This window comes from Parambassis ranga, chromosome 1 (assembly GCF_900634625.1).
Source record: "Parambassis ranga chromosome 1, fParRan2.1, whole genome shotgun sequence".
Taxonomy (NCBI): domain Eukaryota; kingdom Metazoa; phylum Chordata; class Actinopteri; family Ambassidae; genus Parambassis; species Parambassis ranga.
The window spans coordinates 16398173-16414522 of record NC_041022.1 but is presented as its reverse complement, the minus strand read 5'-3'; the positions used below and the strand labels follow the sequence as shown (position 1 = coordinate 16414522).

Here is a 16350-nt window from a genome sequence, read left to right as displayed (position 1 = left end):
GTCTGAAAGGTTTCATTTCCATAAGTACTCAAATGGTTTTGAATGGAAATAGAATTATATACTAAGTACTAATTATATACTAACTAATAACTAAAAGTGTATTATTATGTTTTATTCTTAAAAAAAACAAAAGTAAATGATTTTAACAGAAAATATTTATTCTGAAGAGTTGACAAAAATCCTATATGTTTCAACACAAAGTACAAAACTGCACTTTTGGCGTTTCACAAGAGTCAAAAAACAAAAACATGGCTTTTATTGTGAAAGAGTCCATGAAATGATTGCATATGCATAATGATCACAATTCAGTCAAAACAATCTGAAACCTTTGTGTCAAAGCTGAAATGAAGTGTCGTGATTTAATGGACCATCAGCTAAAAAACTGGAATTAATGCTTCTTAAAAATGCAATAATCACTTTTATCAAATGTTTATTCCAAATGCTTGTGCAATACATTAGTGGCAGTTACGCAGCTTTGTCTTGTAGAATGTGGCACTGAAATGCAACAGGAGGCACTGTATGTAGGATAACAACAACATTCAGTATTGTACATGCAGAAAGAAAACAACCCGTAAAAGCACTAATTCAGTCTAACAACAAAATCCCAAAGAGACTGTAAGCAAGTTCTGCACTAACATCAAATCTGTCTTTCAGCCTGCAGGTCTGAGAAACATGGGAATGCAGGGAATTAAACTGCAGAGTAACACACAAAGTACTCTGCATACAAATATACTTTTCTTGCAGAAATGCTATATACAGGTTTAAAGATTATTACCGACTTAAATACATTACCAAAACATCAAATAGCCTGGTATTGAAACAGATGTTTTCACTGGCTCCCACTGAATAGAATAGAAAGGTTTTTGGGAGCTTAATGTTTCTGACTTAAAGTACTCAGACTTAACGGCAGTAAAGCATGAACAAGTCACATTTCCCCTTTGTGACTTTGACCCACATAAAATACACCAGTAACAGGATGCTTTATGAAATTCTAGCCAATGTTAGGAGGGAAAACGTGCCAACTCAGAAAAATATACAATTCAATGAGGTTCATTACCGATTTGTTTAAAAGCTTTTTAACTTTAATCAGGTTCACTGGCAGAAAAAAATGTTTTGGTTCTGACTGCATGCTTTGAAGTGATCACCACCAGCACTATAAACCTCCTCACATCTTAACTCTGGCATAAAGTTCATCAATCTGTTCTCTGAAGTGGTTACGGAGCTCTGCCCTCTTGGCCTTCAGGGTGGGGGTCAGCAGACCGTTCTGGACAGAAAACATCTCCTGATGTAACGCAATATCTCTGACCTGCAGCGGGAGGAAAGAAAAAAAATATGGAAACAATGCTGAAATTAGTCAGGGGTTGATTTCAGTCCCTCAGAGCACATCTAGAGGAGAGAGGGCGAAAGACTCGGCCACTGCAGCCACTTGTTTAAACTCATATTAATGTGATTGTACTTATAAATTATTGTTATTTCCCACTTAATAGTATTGATTACAGTTCAGAATTGATAGGAAAAAAGGCAGTGATTTTCTTTTTTTTCCTGTGAAGTACCAGGAACAGGTACAGCCTGGCACCGCTGTCAAATTCTATATACTGATTAAGTGACACATGTGTGACATCAGTCACCTGTTCAAAAGACTTCAGTCCAGCTTCTTTGCCCAAAGCCATGATGTCCTCCAGGATGGCCTTCTTCACATCCTGAAAACAGGTCAGAATGAAGTTAGATGGGAGAAGAAAGCAGGTCTGTGTGTTGAGACTGCAGATGGTGGCGAGTCTGACCTTATTGTTGCACAGCTCAGAGTAAGATCCTTCAATCCCCTTTTTCTTGGCCCAAATAGGTAAAAAGTCTGGATCAGGTACCACTATCCCCACCAGGCATGCCTTTAAAATAAAAGTATTAGATCAAATGCTATAAACTGTTTAACATTTTTTAACAACATTTTAGTTACTGACCTGTAAGCTATCGCCATGAACAAATATCTGGGCCACTGGGTCACTGCGATTATAGATGGTTTCTATTTTTTCCGGGGCGATGTACTCTCCCTGTGCCAGCTTGAAAATGTGTTTCTTCCTGTCGATGATCTTCAGAGTGCCATTCTGTCAGAGGAGCAATTCAAGTTGGGGGTCAGCGGCCTTTTTTATATTTACATGTTGACATGCAGCCCGTGTTACTTACTGGAAGCCACTTCCCGATGTCTCCTGTGTGCAGCCACCCATCGCTGTCGATGGCTTCGGCTGTTCTCTCAGGATCTTTCAGATATCCCTGGAATACATTTGGTCCTTTGACACACACCTAGAGCAGCAGAGATTACAAATTAACTTTCCAGCAGTTGGTTTATTGTTTTTAAGTAACTACCGGACATGAACCCACTCAAGTGTTGAATATTTGTCCTCTATGTTCTTGTGGTGCCTGTGCATCATTACAAACATTTACCAGTTCTTGTTGTCATGTAAAATGTGCATACTTTGGGTGTTGCAGTCTGCTGTGTGAAGGATTAAGTTTTGTTTTAATGTAAAATGTGTAAAAAACCCAATGTTCATTTAAGGCTTTTATCAGTTCATGCTTTTGTGATTCACAATAAGAGCTGTAATTTGATGTTAATTACGTTTAATTCTAAAGAATTTAATTGTGTAAATCGTTGAAGCAAATTTAAAGAATAGGATTCACTGTGTGTGTGATGGTAAATGACTGATCCCTCACCTCTCCCTCCCCGTTGGCTGCCAGATAATTCATTTCTGCCACATCCACCAATTTAACAATGTTGCAGGGCAGAGGAGCCCCAACATGACCTGAGGACAGAGCACACAGTATAGTTTCATTATAATCCACACTGTATTACCCTGAGTTCAGGCTACAGAACATTAGAAAGGTCTTTAGAGGAGATTTTAACTTTTACCTGCAGTCCAGTCCCCGGGCATCGACAGGGTGCACCCAGCTGTACATTCTGTCTGACCGTAGCCTTCATAAAACTGCAGAAAGCATCAATGTTATTAGGTAATCAGTTATTTGTGATGACGATGTGGACATGGCTTACCTGACAGCCAAGTGCAGCTCGTAGGAAGGTCAAAATAGTTGGAGACACTGGGGCTGCCCCTGTAATCATGAGTCTGACACGACCTCCCAGACTCGCCTGGAACAGAACTTAACTTAAAATACGGCCTCATTTATTTTATACAACACAAAGGAACAAGAGTATATGGAATAAAATGTAGTAAAAGTGTTAAAGAACACAACATGTTTCTTTAAAAAAACATATCATGTCTACCTGGACTTTTTTGAAGATGAGTTTGTCCCACATGCTGTCCTGTCTGACCACTCCATTTTTAAGCTCCGCCTCTTTCCTCCTAAATGCAAAATCAAGCAGCCATCTTTTCAGCGGTGTGTTGGCTTGACCAAAAATCTGCAGAGAAATGAGGACTGGTCACATTTGATGTCAAACAATTGACAAAAGCAGTATGAGGTGATATTGAAAAAAGTACCTTATCAAACATGCGGTTGAGGAGACGCGGGACGACAGGGAAAACTGTTGGCTGCAGCATTTTCAGATCATCCATCAAGAGCCGAATGTCCCCTTGAAAGTACCCGATTCGAGCTCCACAGATGAGGATGACACTCTGGAGGAAGGGGACAAAAAACGAGATTTTTCATTCAGACCTGCCCCCCACAAGGGGGCACTGTTGTTTAAATAAACCAGCAGCAGTATGATCCACTCTCTGTGGACTATAACTTCATTTCACATGAACTTAAATAAAGTTTCAATTTTAAATGGATAAAAGGTTTTATTTAAAGTAAAGTTTTTGAGAGAATGGCACATTTTATTTCTGAATTTATACAGATGATTTGACCATTAGTCTGCAGATGGTTAAACAAAATAACATGCAATTAAAGCATGTATATATAAAATAGCCTTAGTTAGAGCATATGGAATACTAGTATTATATTGCTTTCTTAAAACTAACAGACTTTATGCATAAATAGTCAAAGTAAAAGCACATGTAGTCCCTTTGATTAAACTGCAGTAATAAGTTCATTGTGCAATATATTTAATAGTAAGTACAACCACAACATACCTGTACAACCCTCTCAAACATGTGAGCTAGGGGGAGATAGGATACATGAATGTCATGGAGGTTCAGCATGCAGTGTACCTGTGGAGGACACACAAAACACATGCACGTATGTAGGTCAAGCATGATGTACTGTACCTCCACCACCCTCTCAAACATGTGGGCCAAAGGGAGGAAGGAGATGAGCACATCTTTATGGTTGGGCTTCAGTGCGCCCTGGACAACAGCACACAGGGAGGAGGACAGAGGCGAGGACAGGGAAACATGAAGGGGATCAAAGACGGTCAGCTAGAGTTTAGGCTTGAAGACCGTGTTACACCTAACTTTTGAGTCAAACTGGAGGTGAGAGGCAGTCTGAACCAAAAAGCTGGTTTAAATAAAAAGTCGACTTCATCCAGATCAAAAGTCTTTGGATGATTTGGAAATAACAGACAAGGAAATGAGGAAGGCCAGATTTAAAATGATATTTTAGATCTTTACAACAGGTTGTGAAATGCTAAATACCGGGTCCCATTACCATGAACCTGGCAACTAGCATCCAACTTTTTTTTTTTTCTAGTGAAACATCAGGAACATACAGGACATCAGAAAATGTAGACATTTTAGCTGATTTTGTGATAAATCAGCAATAAATAAACAAATAAGTGACCCAACACTAACAGGTGGAAAAGGTGACAGAAATGCTAAGGGCTCATTCCACGTGAAATCAAACAGCTTCATGCACATCAGCTGGATGACCCCCTCAGATATTTTTCAAAATATTCACCGATGTACATTTATCAATGTTATGGAGAACTCTAGAATTTTAGGTCTGTAAGCATTTGCAAAATACAGCCCTTTTTGATTTAGCTAAATGACAATACAGTAGAAGAAAATGTTCCAAATCTAAAATAACACTGTTAACTTTAGGATGTCTTAATCTGTGCGAAATCATTCAGGGCTGCCTTAGATATTTTTTTAAAATATTCACATCTACATCTGCAGCCCTTTAAAAAGTTTTTTTTTCTTAATTTTTAGTTGATTTGCTTTCGACCAAGTTTAAGCTTTTACTGCACGGCCTCTGCTGCATGTAGGAATCTGGTTTCTGCTGCATAGGGCTAACTTTTCCCATAGAATCAGAAAATGTAATAACATTTGTCCTATCTCAAATAGTTTGGGTGTGATAAAAATGGCCAAAAACCAATAAACTCAAAAATGTGTCCAACTTCTATGCGTTACTGGTACAATTATAGTGGTGATATGTCTCTAACAGGAAATACCACCAGTATATTTATAAGAAATGCCACGGGTAGTATTTCCCTATGTCAATTTTTTGTAAAAATTGTAAAAGATTAATCACATCAAACTATTCAACAAATTTGATTACATTTTCTAATTCTATGGGAAAAGTTAGCCTGCAGCAGCAAACACCAGATTCCTACATGCAACAGAGGCCGTGCAGTAAAAGCTTAAACTTGGCCGAAAGCAAATCAACTAAAAATTAAGAAAAAAAAACTTTCAAAGGGCTGCAGATGTAGATGTAGATGTACATCAGTGAATATTTTGAAAAATATCTAAGGCAGCCCTGAATGATTTCACACAGATTAAAACATCCTAAAGTTAAAGGTGTTATTTTAATTTCTTGTATTGTCATTTAGCTAAATCAGATCTTAACATGTATTAACATGGCTATTGAACATTTAGGATTGGATCTTGATGGATCTTTTCAGTGTGTAAAGCTGTAGCTGTAGAAGTGGGTGTAATCGTCTTACCTCTGTGACTTTAATAAAAGCTGCTGTGTTGGAGATTACATTTCCATGAGAAAGCATTGCACCTTTTGGATTTCCTGCACAAGAAAAAATATGGATGATCAATAACTGTAAAAACAAATCAATCAAAAATATTAAACACAGCAGGAGTACCTGTGGTTCCAGATGTGAAGCAGATAAGGGCGAGGTCGTCTGGTTTGGGAGGCTGTAATCAGATTACATTTCCACACTTGGTGTTTGACGCTTGGTTTTGTACAGTGTAAAACATGTTTTCCTCATAGATTAAACTCGCTGATTCAGTAAATCAGAAACAATGACTGATTGTGGTAACGTAGTTAAAAACTAAGAGCCTTACATAATAAGGGGGTCAGATGTGTTAAGCTGTTGAGACTTACCACTGGTTTCTGGTGGTTGGCTTTGCCCAAAGCCTGAAAACATACAGAACACACAGTCAGTGTTATCATGTCTGCAAGAAGTCCTGATAATAATCTGAACACACAGCACATCAGGGCCTAGTTCTGACTGAGAGACAGTGACACTCAGAAGCAGCTAGATTTCATCTGATGCTACATGTTACATGTTGTAATATTAGAGACAATAGATTGAAATCACGCAGCATTTAGGATCAGCTGTTTGTTATTCTCACCTCAAACTCCTTCAGGCTCAGAACCTCAATGCCACTCTCCTGTCCCCGGGTCACCAGGTCGCTGTCAAACGCCTCCATGAGAATAATCCTCTTCACTCTGGTTTTTCCGCTGACACAGTCCAGAATCATCCGAGCCTTGTCGGGTACATCACAGATCACTGTGGAGATGGCGGCTGAAAAACAGGCGCACACCAATTTAACCCATTATTAGACTATCTGTGTCCTTCATCTAGAGCTCTGTGATAGCGCCTGTGTGTGATTAGTGTGAAGGTGCCCTTTTTTTTTATACCTCTGTCAATAATGTAGTCGATGGCCTCTGTGCCAAGTGTGTCATACAGTGGGACTGCCACCATGGAGTATGTGTAACAGGCCAGCTCTGAAATGGTCCACTGCACAGAAAACAAACATTATTACACTTTTATAAACAACACTTCATTATTATCTTACTCTACAAATGCTTATTGAAATGTATATAAAAGTCACACACAGCAAATATCAATACTAAATATCATACTTATGTTTACATGCTACACTGCATACACTCCTTTCATATTTTACTACAGCCTAATGTATGAAGTACTTTAAATATCATGACATATTCTTTCTCTTCCTTCTTCTTCAAGTTTGTTTGTTGTTTGCAAAAATGAAATTGCTGCATTTCTGCCATGAGCTGGTATGTTTGTATGTAAACTGTCAGGAGTTGGTTTTATAAATCCTGTAGTCTGTGATCCCTCATCAGGAGCAGTTGTCAAGTGTGTGAATCCATCTTCATATATAATCTGCTAAAGCCAGTCCGTTAGTGTGTACTCCTAGTCTTTTCAAAATCTGTTAAGACTGGGAAAGTGGTGTAGTGTGTCCACAGCCTCAGATGTAGATCAGATCACATTTTGTCACCAATGAATGCAGAAAACCAGGTAATTCCAGGGTTCCCATACTATGTTACTTAACTTGGTTAACTTGGGTTAATGACATCATATTGTAGGAAGATGAACACTTTGTATACATGTGTACATGTGTGTGTATACTATAGGCAGAAAGATGGAAGTTTAAAGGAAGTGTTTTCTACCTCTGGTCTGTTCTGGGCGAAGATGCCGATGTATTTGTCTCCTGTGTGAGAGTGTCCTTTGTGAAGAAGGGCAGAGCCGAGGTTCTCCGCTCGGTCTGACACCTGTGCAAAAATCAAAGTTTTCAATAATGTACTGTGACTCATACACGTGTTAATCCTCTGCATGTCTGTGGGTGGAATCCCACCTCTTTATATGACAGCCACTCGTAGGGCTGGTTTGGTTTCCTCGATCCTAGACAAGGTCCGTTATCTGTGCAAGAAAAGGAAGCTCACTGATAACTGCTTTCACTGACGGCACAGAATCCTAATCAATTGATAGAAGAGACACACACTCACTCGATACTCGGAGCCCTCGCTGGAACACCTCGTACATTGTGCGTGCATCATTGTGATAATGTGTCATGTTCTCTTCGCTGCTGTTCAGAATAGATCTTCTAGCATGTTCTCCACCCTATGAGGAAAAGAAACATTTGAGCCGTCGACTCTTCAGCCCCGTTCATCATGACTCCTTCAGACTTTTATCTACTGATGAGCAACTAAACTTTGCAAGCAAACAATATATTGTCATGAGGAAATAGGGAATCAAAGTGTGTAAGATTTCTGAAAAACTGGCAACCCAGGGGTATGAGCTGCTGTATGAACAGAGTGTTTCTTTTGATCGCTCTTTTAGGTCCAACCTGTGTTAGCTCCTATTTTACGTGTTAAGTAACACACAGGTAAAATGTCAGGTGTGCGATGCACAGGTTGCCAGTGTTTGTGTAATTACTCTTACTACCAGAAAGGGGAGACAAACGGTCCAGATTGTAGCTTTAAATGTCAAAAAGCCTTTAAAATGTGAGAGGTTTAATGGCACCAACATCAGCTGGGATTACATTCCTGGATTGAATCCCAGCCACATTCCTGCCGATAGATAGATCCAGCCATTTCATATTACTGCAGCTGAACAGACTGGGAGGGAAACCTCACAGGTAACTGCCCGGTATCGCTGGAGAACTTACTGATATTTCCACAGACTGCATTCCGAGATCACAGGGCGGCTTTAGGGCCTTTGGTCGGGTGGCATACCAGTAGGTGGTGATAGCAGCGAAGGCACCCATACCCATAAGCGTGGGGAAACCTCGAACGTACTGCCGAACGTCATCCAGCTCGGGAATCCGCAGCTGTCTCAGGACTTCCTGAGCCTGCATGGTTAATCTGCACTGATCCTGCAGAGAAACAGGAACATAACATTTAGACATAACATTCACTGCAAAGCACCAAATAAATGGACAGCAAGTGTTCCTGTATTACATAATGTTCCATTTCATGTATGGGTGATGGTGAGATGCTAACGTCAAACAACAGACAGACACATTTTATTTATGGGATCCTGAAAGATTCTTTTCTGAAGCACTGACGCAAACACATGATGCACAAAACCAGAAGAAGAAAGCTTCAAGCACTGATCCACAGTGAATCATTCAGAGCAGCAGCAGCTTTCAGCCCTGTGATTCAGTCATGAGCCACCTTTTCACAGTATCGATTACTTTGGCTTCAAGATCTGCCAACCAGACTTAAAATCTATCAAAACATTTTGGGGCAAAACGATGTCTTTACATATAAAACAAGCTCAGAAAAACTGTGAAATTAAAATATCTATGAACTCTCACTGATGTTGATGGTCATTGTAAGTGTGAGTGTAAAACACATGTTCAATGATTAAATGATTACATTTTTCAGTAACAAATTACTGACAATCCATATATTTGCTTTCATTAGCTTGTAGATATTGTACACAGGAGGAAGATATGCTATCCTATTCAACAGCTGAGCACTTGGAAACAAAAACTCAGGAAGGAAACATGACTCAGTCCACACACACATTTTCAGATCACAAGATTAAAGACATAAAGGCTCAACCACAGACGCTGAAGCACTTGTTTCTGTAAGGAAGCTTTCTGACTGGGACATTTTTTAAAAATGAGCTCACTGGACAGATGGCTCCTTTCTACTGAAATGTTTATATAACACAATGAGACTGAACCTGTCTGCAACTTTGAATTACATGTGAATAGGGTTGGGCGATATCGGCAAAAAAATTAATCACGATTAAAGGTAGGGTAGGAGATTTTGAAAACTCAGTGAGTCAGCCAGATTTCGAAAGTAAACACACACCCCTTTCTCTTGGAGCTCACCCCGAAGCTACGCCTCCAATCACATGGACGCACATTACCTGAAGACGAGCTGCGGTCTGTGACTTCAGCCATCATGCGTGTACCTCTCTGGTGCGCACAGAGCAGGAAGAGAGCAGCCAACCAGCCAATACTCTGCGCAGGGTGGTCCCAGAGGATTGGCTGATGTTTTTAGCGTTTTATAGCTTCCACTGATGTTTAATATTCTTCGTTTTAAAGCGAAACTGCCTTACTAGTGCGCGCTTGCGGGTGATGGTGAGAATGCGTCGCACACATGACGAGGCACTAATCGCCGTAATCGATAAGTGACAAATATTAATCGGTGACTGTCGATTAATTGCACACGATACAATTTTGCACAAGCCTACATGTGAATGAAAGACGAGCCTAAAGCGCTCTCAATATATCTAACAAGCAATTTTTTTAAATGATAACATCCTAATATGGAAACACATTAATTAAAAGCAGGTTCTTCTTTTCCAGTTCAACTCTCCTTTGATACTGTGTCAGCTCCCGTGAGCTCTGTGTATGAGGGTAACAGCCTTGTAGGTGAACCAGTGTGTAACCCACACAGAGGTAACAATTGACTTCTCACCTACTTCTATTATTAACACTGAGCCCATGACAAGTGGGACCAGTGCCAACTGGGACAAAGTGTTGAAGAAAAGTCCCACATTTAACTCATATTTCATTGATATATAATTACAACTTAAACACAGTAAAGTGCTTAAATGAGATAACTTTACTTACATGCTTACATTTAAACATCACACCTCAAAATAGTGGCAAGATCCATATAAGCTGTTCAGGTATGACTGTCATTATTGAGGAAAATTAAGTATAAACTTAACAAATGTGCATTAAACATAGTCCAACAATAGTCCATTATGTCACAGTAAAGGCAAAGCAATGATCGCACCATGTCTAACCCAGCTGCAGGACAATCATAAAAGCAGCTTCAGTTTACAGATTTCCATAGTTCAGTGTTGATATTTTACAAAGAAAAACAAAAAGACAATATGCATACTCACAGTTCCACAGTGTGTATAAGAAGAAATGTAGAGATTGTGTCCAAAGTGGAGTGGTACAGTTGTATCTGAAAGGCCCCGTGCCTCAGCAGTTGCTATTAGAAGGACTCACACTGACCTCTAATAGACCTCTGAGGTTCTCACAACTATGAATAGCAAAAACACGCCCCTGTCAAAGCGAAACACAGACGCATGAGACACCCGTCAGCCACTCACTGCAGCGCAGGTTGATTTAAACACATTTGTTTTTCAGAGTGAATGAAGTGAGCGCTCTGAGTGATTCTGGCATTTATATGTGACAGACATCTTATCAGACTTTATCTGGAAACACTGTGTGCCATTCTTTTGTTGCTGAATGTCCAAACTGCTTAAAACTAATCGACCAAAGAATTACACACCAGTGACAAGAAAGGCTTTGTATTCTACATGATAGATGTGTTGACAGACCCCCCCTCCCTAATATAGCACAGTATGTGCATAACACAAAGAGGAGCATGTGAGCAGATTCTCTGGAGTCTGAGGTGAATGATTTCTACCAAACCTAAATGATTAATTCTTCCTGCATTTTCAACTGAGACAATGGGTACTGGATAATATATGAAAATGCATTTCTTTCAAAATTTTTGTGGAATGTATAAAAACATATGTATGTTATATACACTTCACAAGGTTAAGAGGAAGGATACCATGATCTTCTATCTCTGATTGTTTAAAAATGATCAAATTCTTTTAGTTTCTCACATTTGTGTGCAGTATAGCACAGTAATTATTTAAAAAAAGAAAACAAACACAATAAACTAAACTGAGTTCAGTTCTACATTTTTTCCAAGTTCCCACAGAATAGAAGCTCCACATGCTATAAATATTTGCATTTCTACAGCCTCTATAAGCCTGTTTTTTGCATCAACAGCAGGAAGCAGCCTGCAGCTCAGTCAAATCCTCATAATTTTGTCATGATGCCTGTGGCAGTGAGTCAATAACATCCCACCTGTGCTGAAGAGTGCAACAGGTATTATTTAAGACATATAATCACAACTGTAAGCTGATTAATAAACCATCAAAACTCAGTCAATTCTTCCTGCTGTTATACTTTTGGCTATGATAAATTGTGTGAGACAACGTTTTTAAGCTTGTTAATGTGATCTGATCCAACCTCCTTATTGAATGTTGGGTTATAGTGCCAAAACACCATATGAGAAAGCATGATGAGGTTACAGTGACTCTTAACTTTTACTCAACAACAAGTGAACCTTGTTTACAAGGTTGCAACTACTGCAGTCATCTAAAACGAGAGTAAAAAAATGGAGGATCGGTTCACATTGGAGACAAAGGCCAGATGCTCACATTATCATCATGTTATTTCCAGTTGTAACACATGTCTTATTCATTCATTTGTTTAATTTTTTGAACATTTTACAGACTAAATTATTAATCATAAGGAGTTATTAAGTGTGTGAAAGAGTGTCGTCCTGTCAGACGGTCAGCTGAAGGCACATGCTGTTGGTGTCATGCCCAGCTGTAAGTTGTTTGAGGTAAAAGGTACTCCAACACCCCCCCTGCCCAGCCCACCACCTCTACTCTCCATACTTGGCCTGGGAGAATGACAAGCCAATGGCAGAGCCAGCTCACCAGTCACCCCACACCGCAGCACACAAACACAAGACAGTGGAAATATAGGGCAGGAGGTTCATTTGACACATAACAGAATATGAAGACAAGCTGGCAGACACCTGCAGCTCACAAGCAGCTCACAGCTGTTTGCTACACAAACCACAGTCGGGAAGTTACAAGAAAAAAAATACACTTACAGTAGACGGCCATGCTTGTACTCATCTACAGTGTTTAGTTCCTCTAAGTGCACAGACAGTAAGCAGACATCTGAAACCATGAAGTTGTGTCACACTGAGCTGCTTTTCAGCCTGGGTGTGGAGCGACCGCTTAGACTGTTTAAACTCATTGTTACGGCCTCCCTGACAGGGGATTAACACATAAAGCTTCAAACAGACATAATGCCATCGTGAGAAGACGGATGCTTGCCAATGTCAGAAGGACCCATGTAATATATAAAAGACAGACACCTAAAAACAATTATTCTTAATACCAGAGTTTCACTGGGTCAGTGAGGGGATTGTAGAGAGAGGTTCAAATCTAAGACTCTTCTGTGAGGTATACAGACACAAGAGCTGAGCTGGAGTGCAGGGTCACAGGGCCATTAAGACCAGTTTCTTTTTTTAATAACAAACTAATGTCATAAGGAGGATCTTTCTAATTATTGTAAAAAAATCCAGTAAATGTTAAGAGGTCAGTGTACACCTACTGTACATTATTATATTAAAAGGGAAGAACACTTTAATAATTAAATATGCCATGGCAGCATGGCAGAACGAACAGAAGCTGATATTTTTGATGTGGTACTTATTAAAGCCCTGATAACCCAACATCTGTAAATCTATGGCTCCTTCACGCCCTTCTTGCAGGTCATTTATTCTCTGTTATAGATTTTCTTAGAAATACAACTCACTAAAGAGGAAGAGATTTTTCCTCATGTCCTCAGACACCGTCTCTCTTGACTTCCTGATTTGTAGATGAGCGCGCACACACTTTAAATGTATTACTGCTTGTTGTTGGATCTACTGTAGCAGATCAGTTCGCCAATAACTCACTGTCAATTCAATAGTTTAACAAACAGCATAGCATGTCCTCAGGGAGGTAATTTTAACTGGATAATGACTCACTATATTCTCGTGGATTAGGATCTAAGGCAACTGAAAAAAACAGGTTTTCCTCAGTTAGTGTGGTGAATAAGGGGACTGTCAACATATAAATATGAGCAGCCAGCTGTCACTCAAGGCTGCTGAAGCTCATGTGGCTTCATGTGTGACGCGCTTCATGCGCTTCCACCCTCTGCCTGACTCGTGTCCATCCTCCTCCGGTCACATTCAGTCCTGGTTTTAGGACACAAAGGCTGACCTTGCGCAAGACAACCATTGCTGGCATGTCCTAACATGCGCGCCCCCCCCATGAAACCTCACACTCATGGTCACATGGTCACTCTGTGGAGAAATGTATAGTAGAGGGGGAAATGGAGCAAAGGTCACAGAGCCGGCAAGCGATACCAGCTCAGTATCAGGCCACATGTGACAGTGCAGGTCAAGAAAATATGCCATCATCCTGACAATACTGTGCAAGACAACACAGGCCAACCTGAGCCGCTAAAACCTGCTGAGGCTGCATCCAAAAACAAAGCACCTGTTTGTACAGATAAATTATTCACGCATGACAACTGTACAGGTGGTGACTTTTTGTATAACACCCTAAAACTTATAACGAATTCAGTCCTCTTTCCTCGTCATATGCTGCAGTGAGATTATAAAAGGAATGAAATGTCAACCTGCTGGTGGTGCTACAGAAAAATTGAGAGCATCATCAAAGGATTGATCCTGTGGCATTTATACAGTGTGGATCAGCTGTGTTAAAAATAACAAATAATCACTAATCAATAGTTACCAATGTCACATATTCAGCTGTGTGACACAGTTTGTCAGTAGTCAGTGATGAAATGGGTTTGAATCCCTCCTCTTCACAGACAGTTCCACTTGGTGGAAACACTATCACACCAATTTATTTATAACCATGTACTTGGTTAGAATTGTTTACAACACCTTGACATTTTTACATTTTGTATATATAGTTTTTATATAAGTATGTGAAACACAACTCTCAGCCAACTGCTCAATACTCCACGCTGAAGCATGACAACTTGGGGTTAAGTCAGATCCATAATTTCCTGCCATCACATGACTCTCTCAAAGTTAATTAAGCTGGTTACTGACTGACATCAGTAAAAGTTTCTTGGAAGGATCTGAAGTCATCTGCTGAAGGCCACAGGTCAGAGCTGATTGTTGTGTAAACACCAGCAGGCTTTGTCTGGTGTCACTCCGAAAACAGACACAAAGGCTGATAATTGGTATTCTCAAACAGCAGGGTGGAGGTCCAAACACAGAGCCACAGACACTCCCTCTGCTTGCTGTAATGAAAGCCGCTCCTGTACCCAAGGGCAAAAGAAACACATGACTGCCTCTGCACGGTCATTTTACTGAGTGCACTGTAACTGCTCATGTGACTGCCCTGCATGGCCACATCAGCATTACCTGTGTTTTAAGAGAAAAAAAGTGGGTAGGAGGGAATGACACACAAGCAGCATTCCAAACATTCCAGATGGAGGAAGTTTGCCAGAAAAACGCCTTAAAGTGCAGCTCTGAAGTGCAGCCACTCCACCCCAGAAACATACGTTACACTACAGCACCAACACCCAGGATCTTCTTTCATGGACGCCAGTGCCAAAAAAGTGAAGAGAGAACAGCTGGATGTGAAAATGACTGAATTCTTTACTCGCGAGGAGACTTTATGTTTGTTTTCCTTCATTATACAGCAGGATAAAGACGTGAAAGGTTTACTTAGTTTACAGAAAATAGGAAACTACAGACAGCCAATAGTGGACTAATAGACCTGCTGATCACTTCATCACAAGACATTTAAATGTGATAGTACTTTATAACACTTTCTGTCAATAGGTGTGCATCCCTGCATTCAGCCACCTGTATGAACTGCTCCTAATGTGTGGCCCCTGAGGTTACCAGGTCACACACTCTCTCTCACACACACTTTCTAAATGTGATGGCGGGATGCCACGACATGCCAGATAATTCTTACATTGTTCCTGATAAGCTCATTTCATTAATAAGACTAGTTCATGTACAAAGAAGATTAGAGCAGAAAGTTCTGGGGCAGAATGTGTCGTGACACATCAGATCTGATGCTTCGTGTCTTTATCTGCTTTTATTTCACAGCATACAGCTGCGTGTTTCCGCGGCTTTCTCTGCGACACAGACAGATTACCACTGCTCACACTCTGCTGTGTGCAGAGTGAACACATTGTACCAAACACATTCGACGTGTTCACCGTGACATAAACGGAAATGAAGATAACGACGTGGAGAGCAGACTGAAAGCGTGGTCTAGTTAAAGCAACAACAAAAGCAGCCTTCCAGAAGCCTCTCGTCCTCCTCTTACTTCTGCTAACAGGCCGTCGAACAGCCGGCGCAGGTCTGGTCGTGTTTGTGTGTAAAGTTTTAGGCAACAAATGACCCCACTAACCTGTGTGCAGCAGCAGACTTTAACCTGATTCTTCAAGAAGGAGGAACCGGAGCAGCGGGCGCAGCAGCAGCGACGGTCTACATGTTTGTCCCGCGGCTGCAGCTCTCAGCCAATCAGAGGCGGCCTAACGTGACGCTCTGCCCAAAGTTTTGAGAGGCGTCCACTGATTGGTCAATGTGTAGTGGCTATACATTACTTCTGAGTTCTGTGTACTTTATTCTCATTTCCATGCTTATATTGCAATTACACAAAGAAAAAGGTGTTTTAACTTCTTTTACTTTTAAACACGTGACCTCTGACTTCTGAACAGGCCTTCCGGGCCCAGGCCCAGGGGCCCTGAAGGCACAGGGATCCTGAAGCCTAAGCCTGCGCACTACCATATTATCCATCCTGATATGTTAATGAGGCCCTGTAGAAGTCACACCAGTTATGCTATGTGATATAGCTTCATATAGGGCCCCACT

General features: G+C 40.5%; 1 protein-coding gene across 4 annotated transcripts; it reads right to left on the bottom strand.

Annotated features, from left to right (window-relative positions):
• Positions 1 to 233: 233 nt before the first annotated feature.
• On the bottom strand, positions 234 to 15985 carry acsl1a (acyl-CoA synthetase long chain family member 1a). 4 transcript variants are annotated; one of them, XM_028399790.1, is made up of 21 exons: positions 15887 to 15985; positions 8529 to 8735; positions 7867 to 7981; positions 7716 to 7780; positions 7531 to 7632; positions 6754 to 6853; positions 6465 to 6637; positions 6214 to 6246; positions 5972 to 6023; positions 5822 to 5895; positions 4074 to 4151; positions 3483 to 3617; positions 3269 to 3403; positions 3038 to 3133; positions 2900 to 2972; positions 2704 to 2792; positions 2179 to 2295; positions 1956 to 2099; positions 1782 to 1883; positions 1629 to 1700; positions 1166 to 1306 (listed from the first exon to the last, which is right to left on the bottom strand). In XM_028399790.1, the coding sequence occupies exons 2-21, from the start codon at positions 8715 to 8717 to the stop codon at positions 1166 to 1168; spliced, it is 2085 nt and encodes a 694-aa protein (XP_028255591.1). In that variant the 5' UTR covers positions 8718 to 8735; positions 15887 to 15985. The 4 variants fall into 4 exon arrangements, with proteins under 4 accessions (XP_028255600.1, XP_028255591.1, XP_028255584.1 ...); XM_028399783.1 differs by lacking the exon at positions 15887 to 15985 and adding an exon at positions 10733 to 10889; XM_028399799.1 differs by lacking the exon at positions 15887 to 15985 and having other exon boundaries at positions 234 to 1306; positions 8529 to 8717.
• Between the last annotated feature and the right edge of the window lie 365 nt (positions 15986 to 16350).

Bases quoted from the DNA above. Each gene is read 5' to 3' on its own strand.
- acsl1a (XM_028399790.1), bottom strand. From the start codon at position 8,717: ATGCAGGCTCAGGAAGTCCTGAGACAGCTGCGGATTCCCGAGCTGGAT. The intron at 4,152-5,821 runs GTAAGACGATTA...TGTCCTCCACAG, and splicing joins CTTTTATTAAAGTCACAGAG to GTACACTGCATGCTGAACCT. The intron at 2,973-3,037 runs GTAAGCCATGTC...TGCTTTCTGCAG, and splicing joins GAGCTGCACTTGGCTGTCAG to TTTTATGAAGGCTACGGTCA.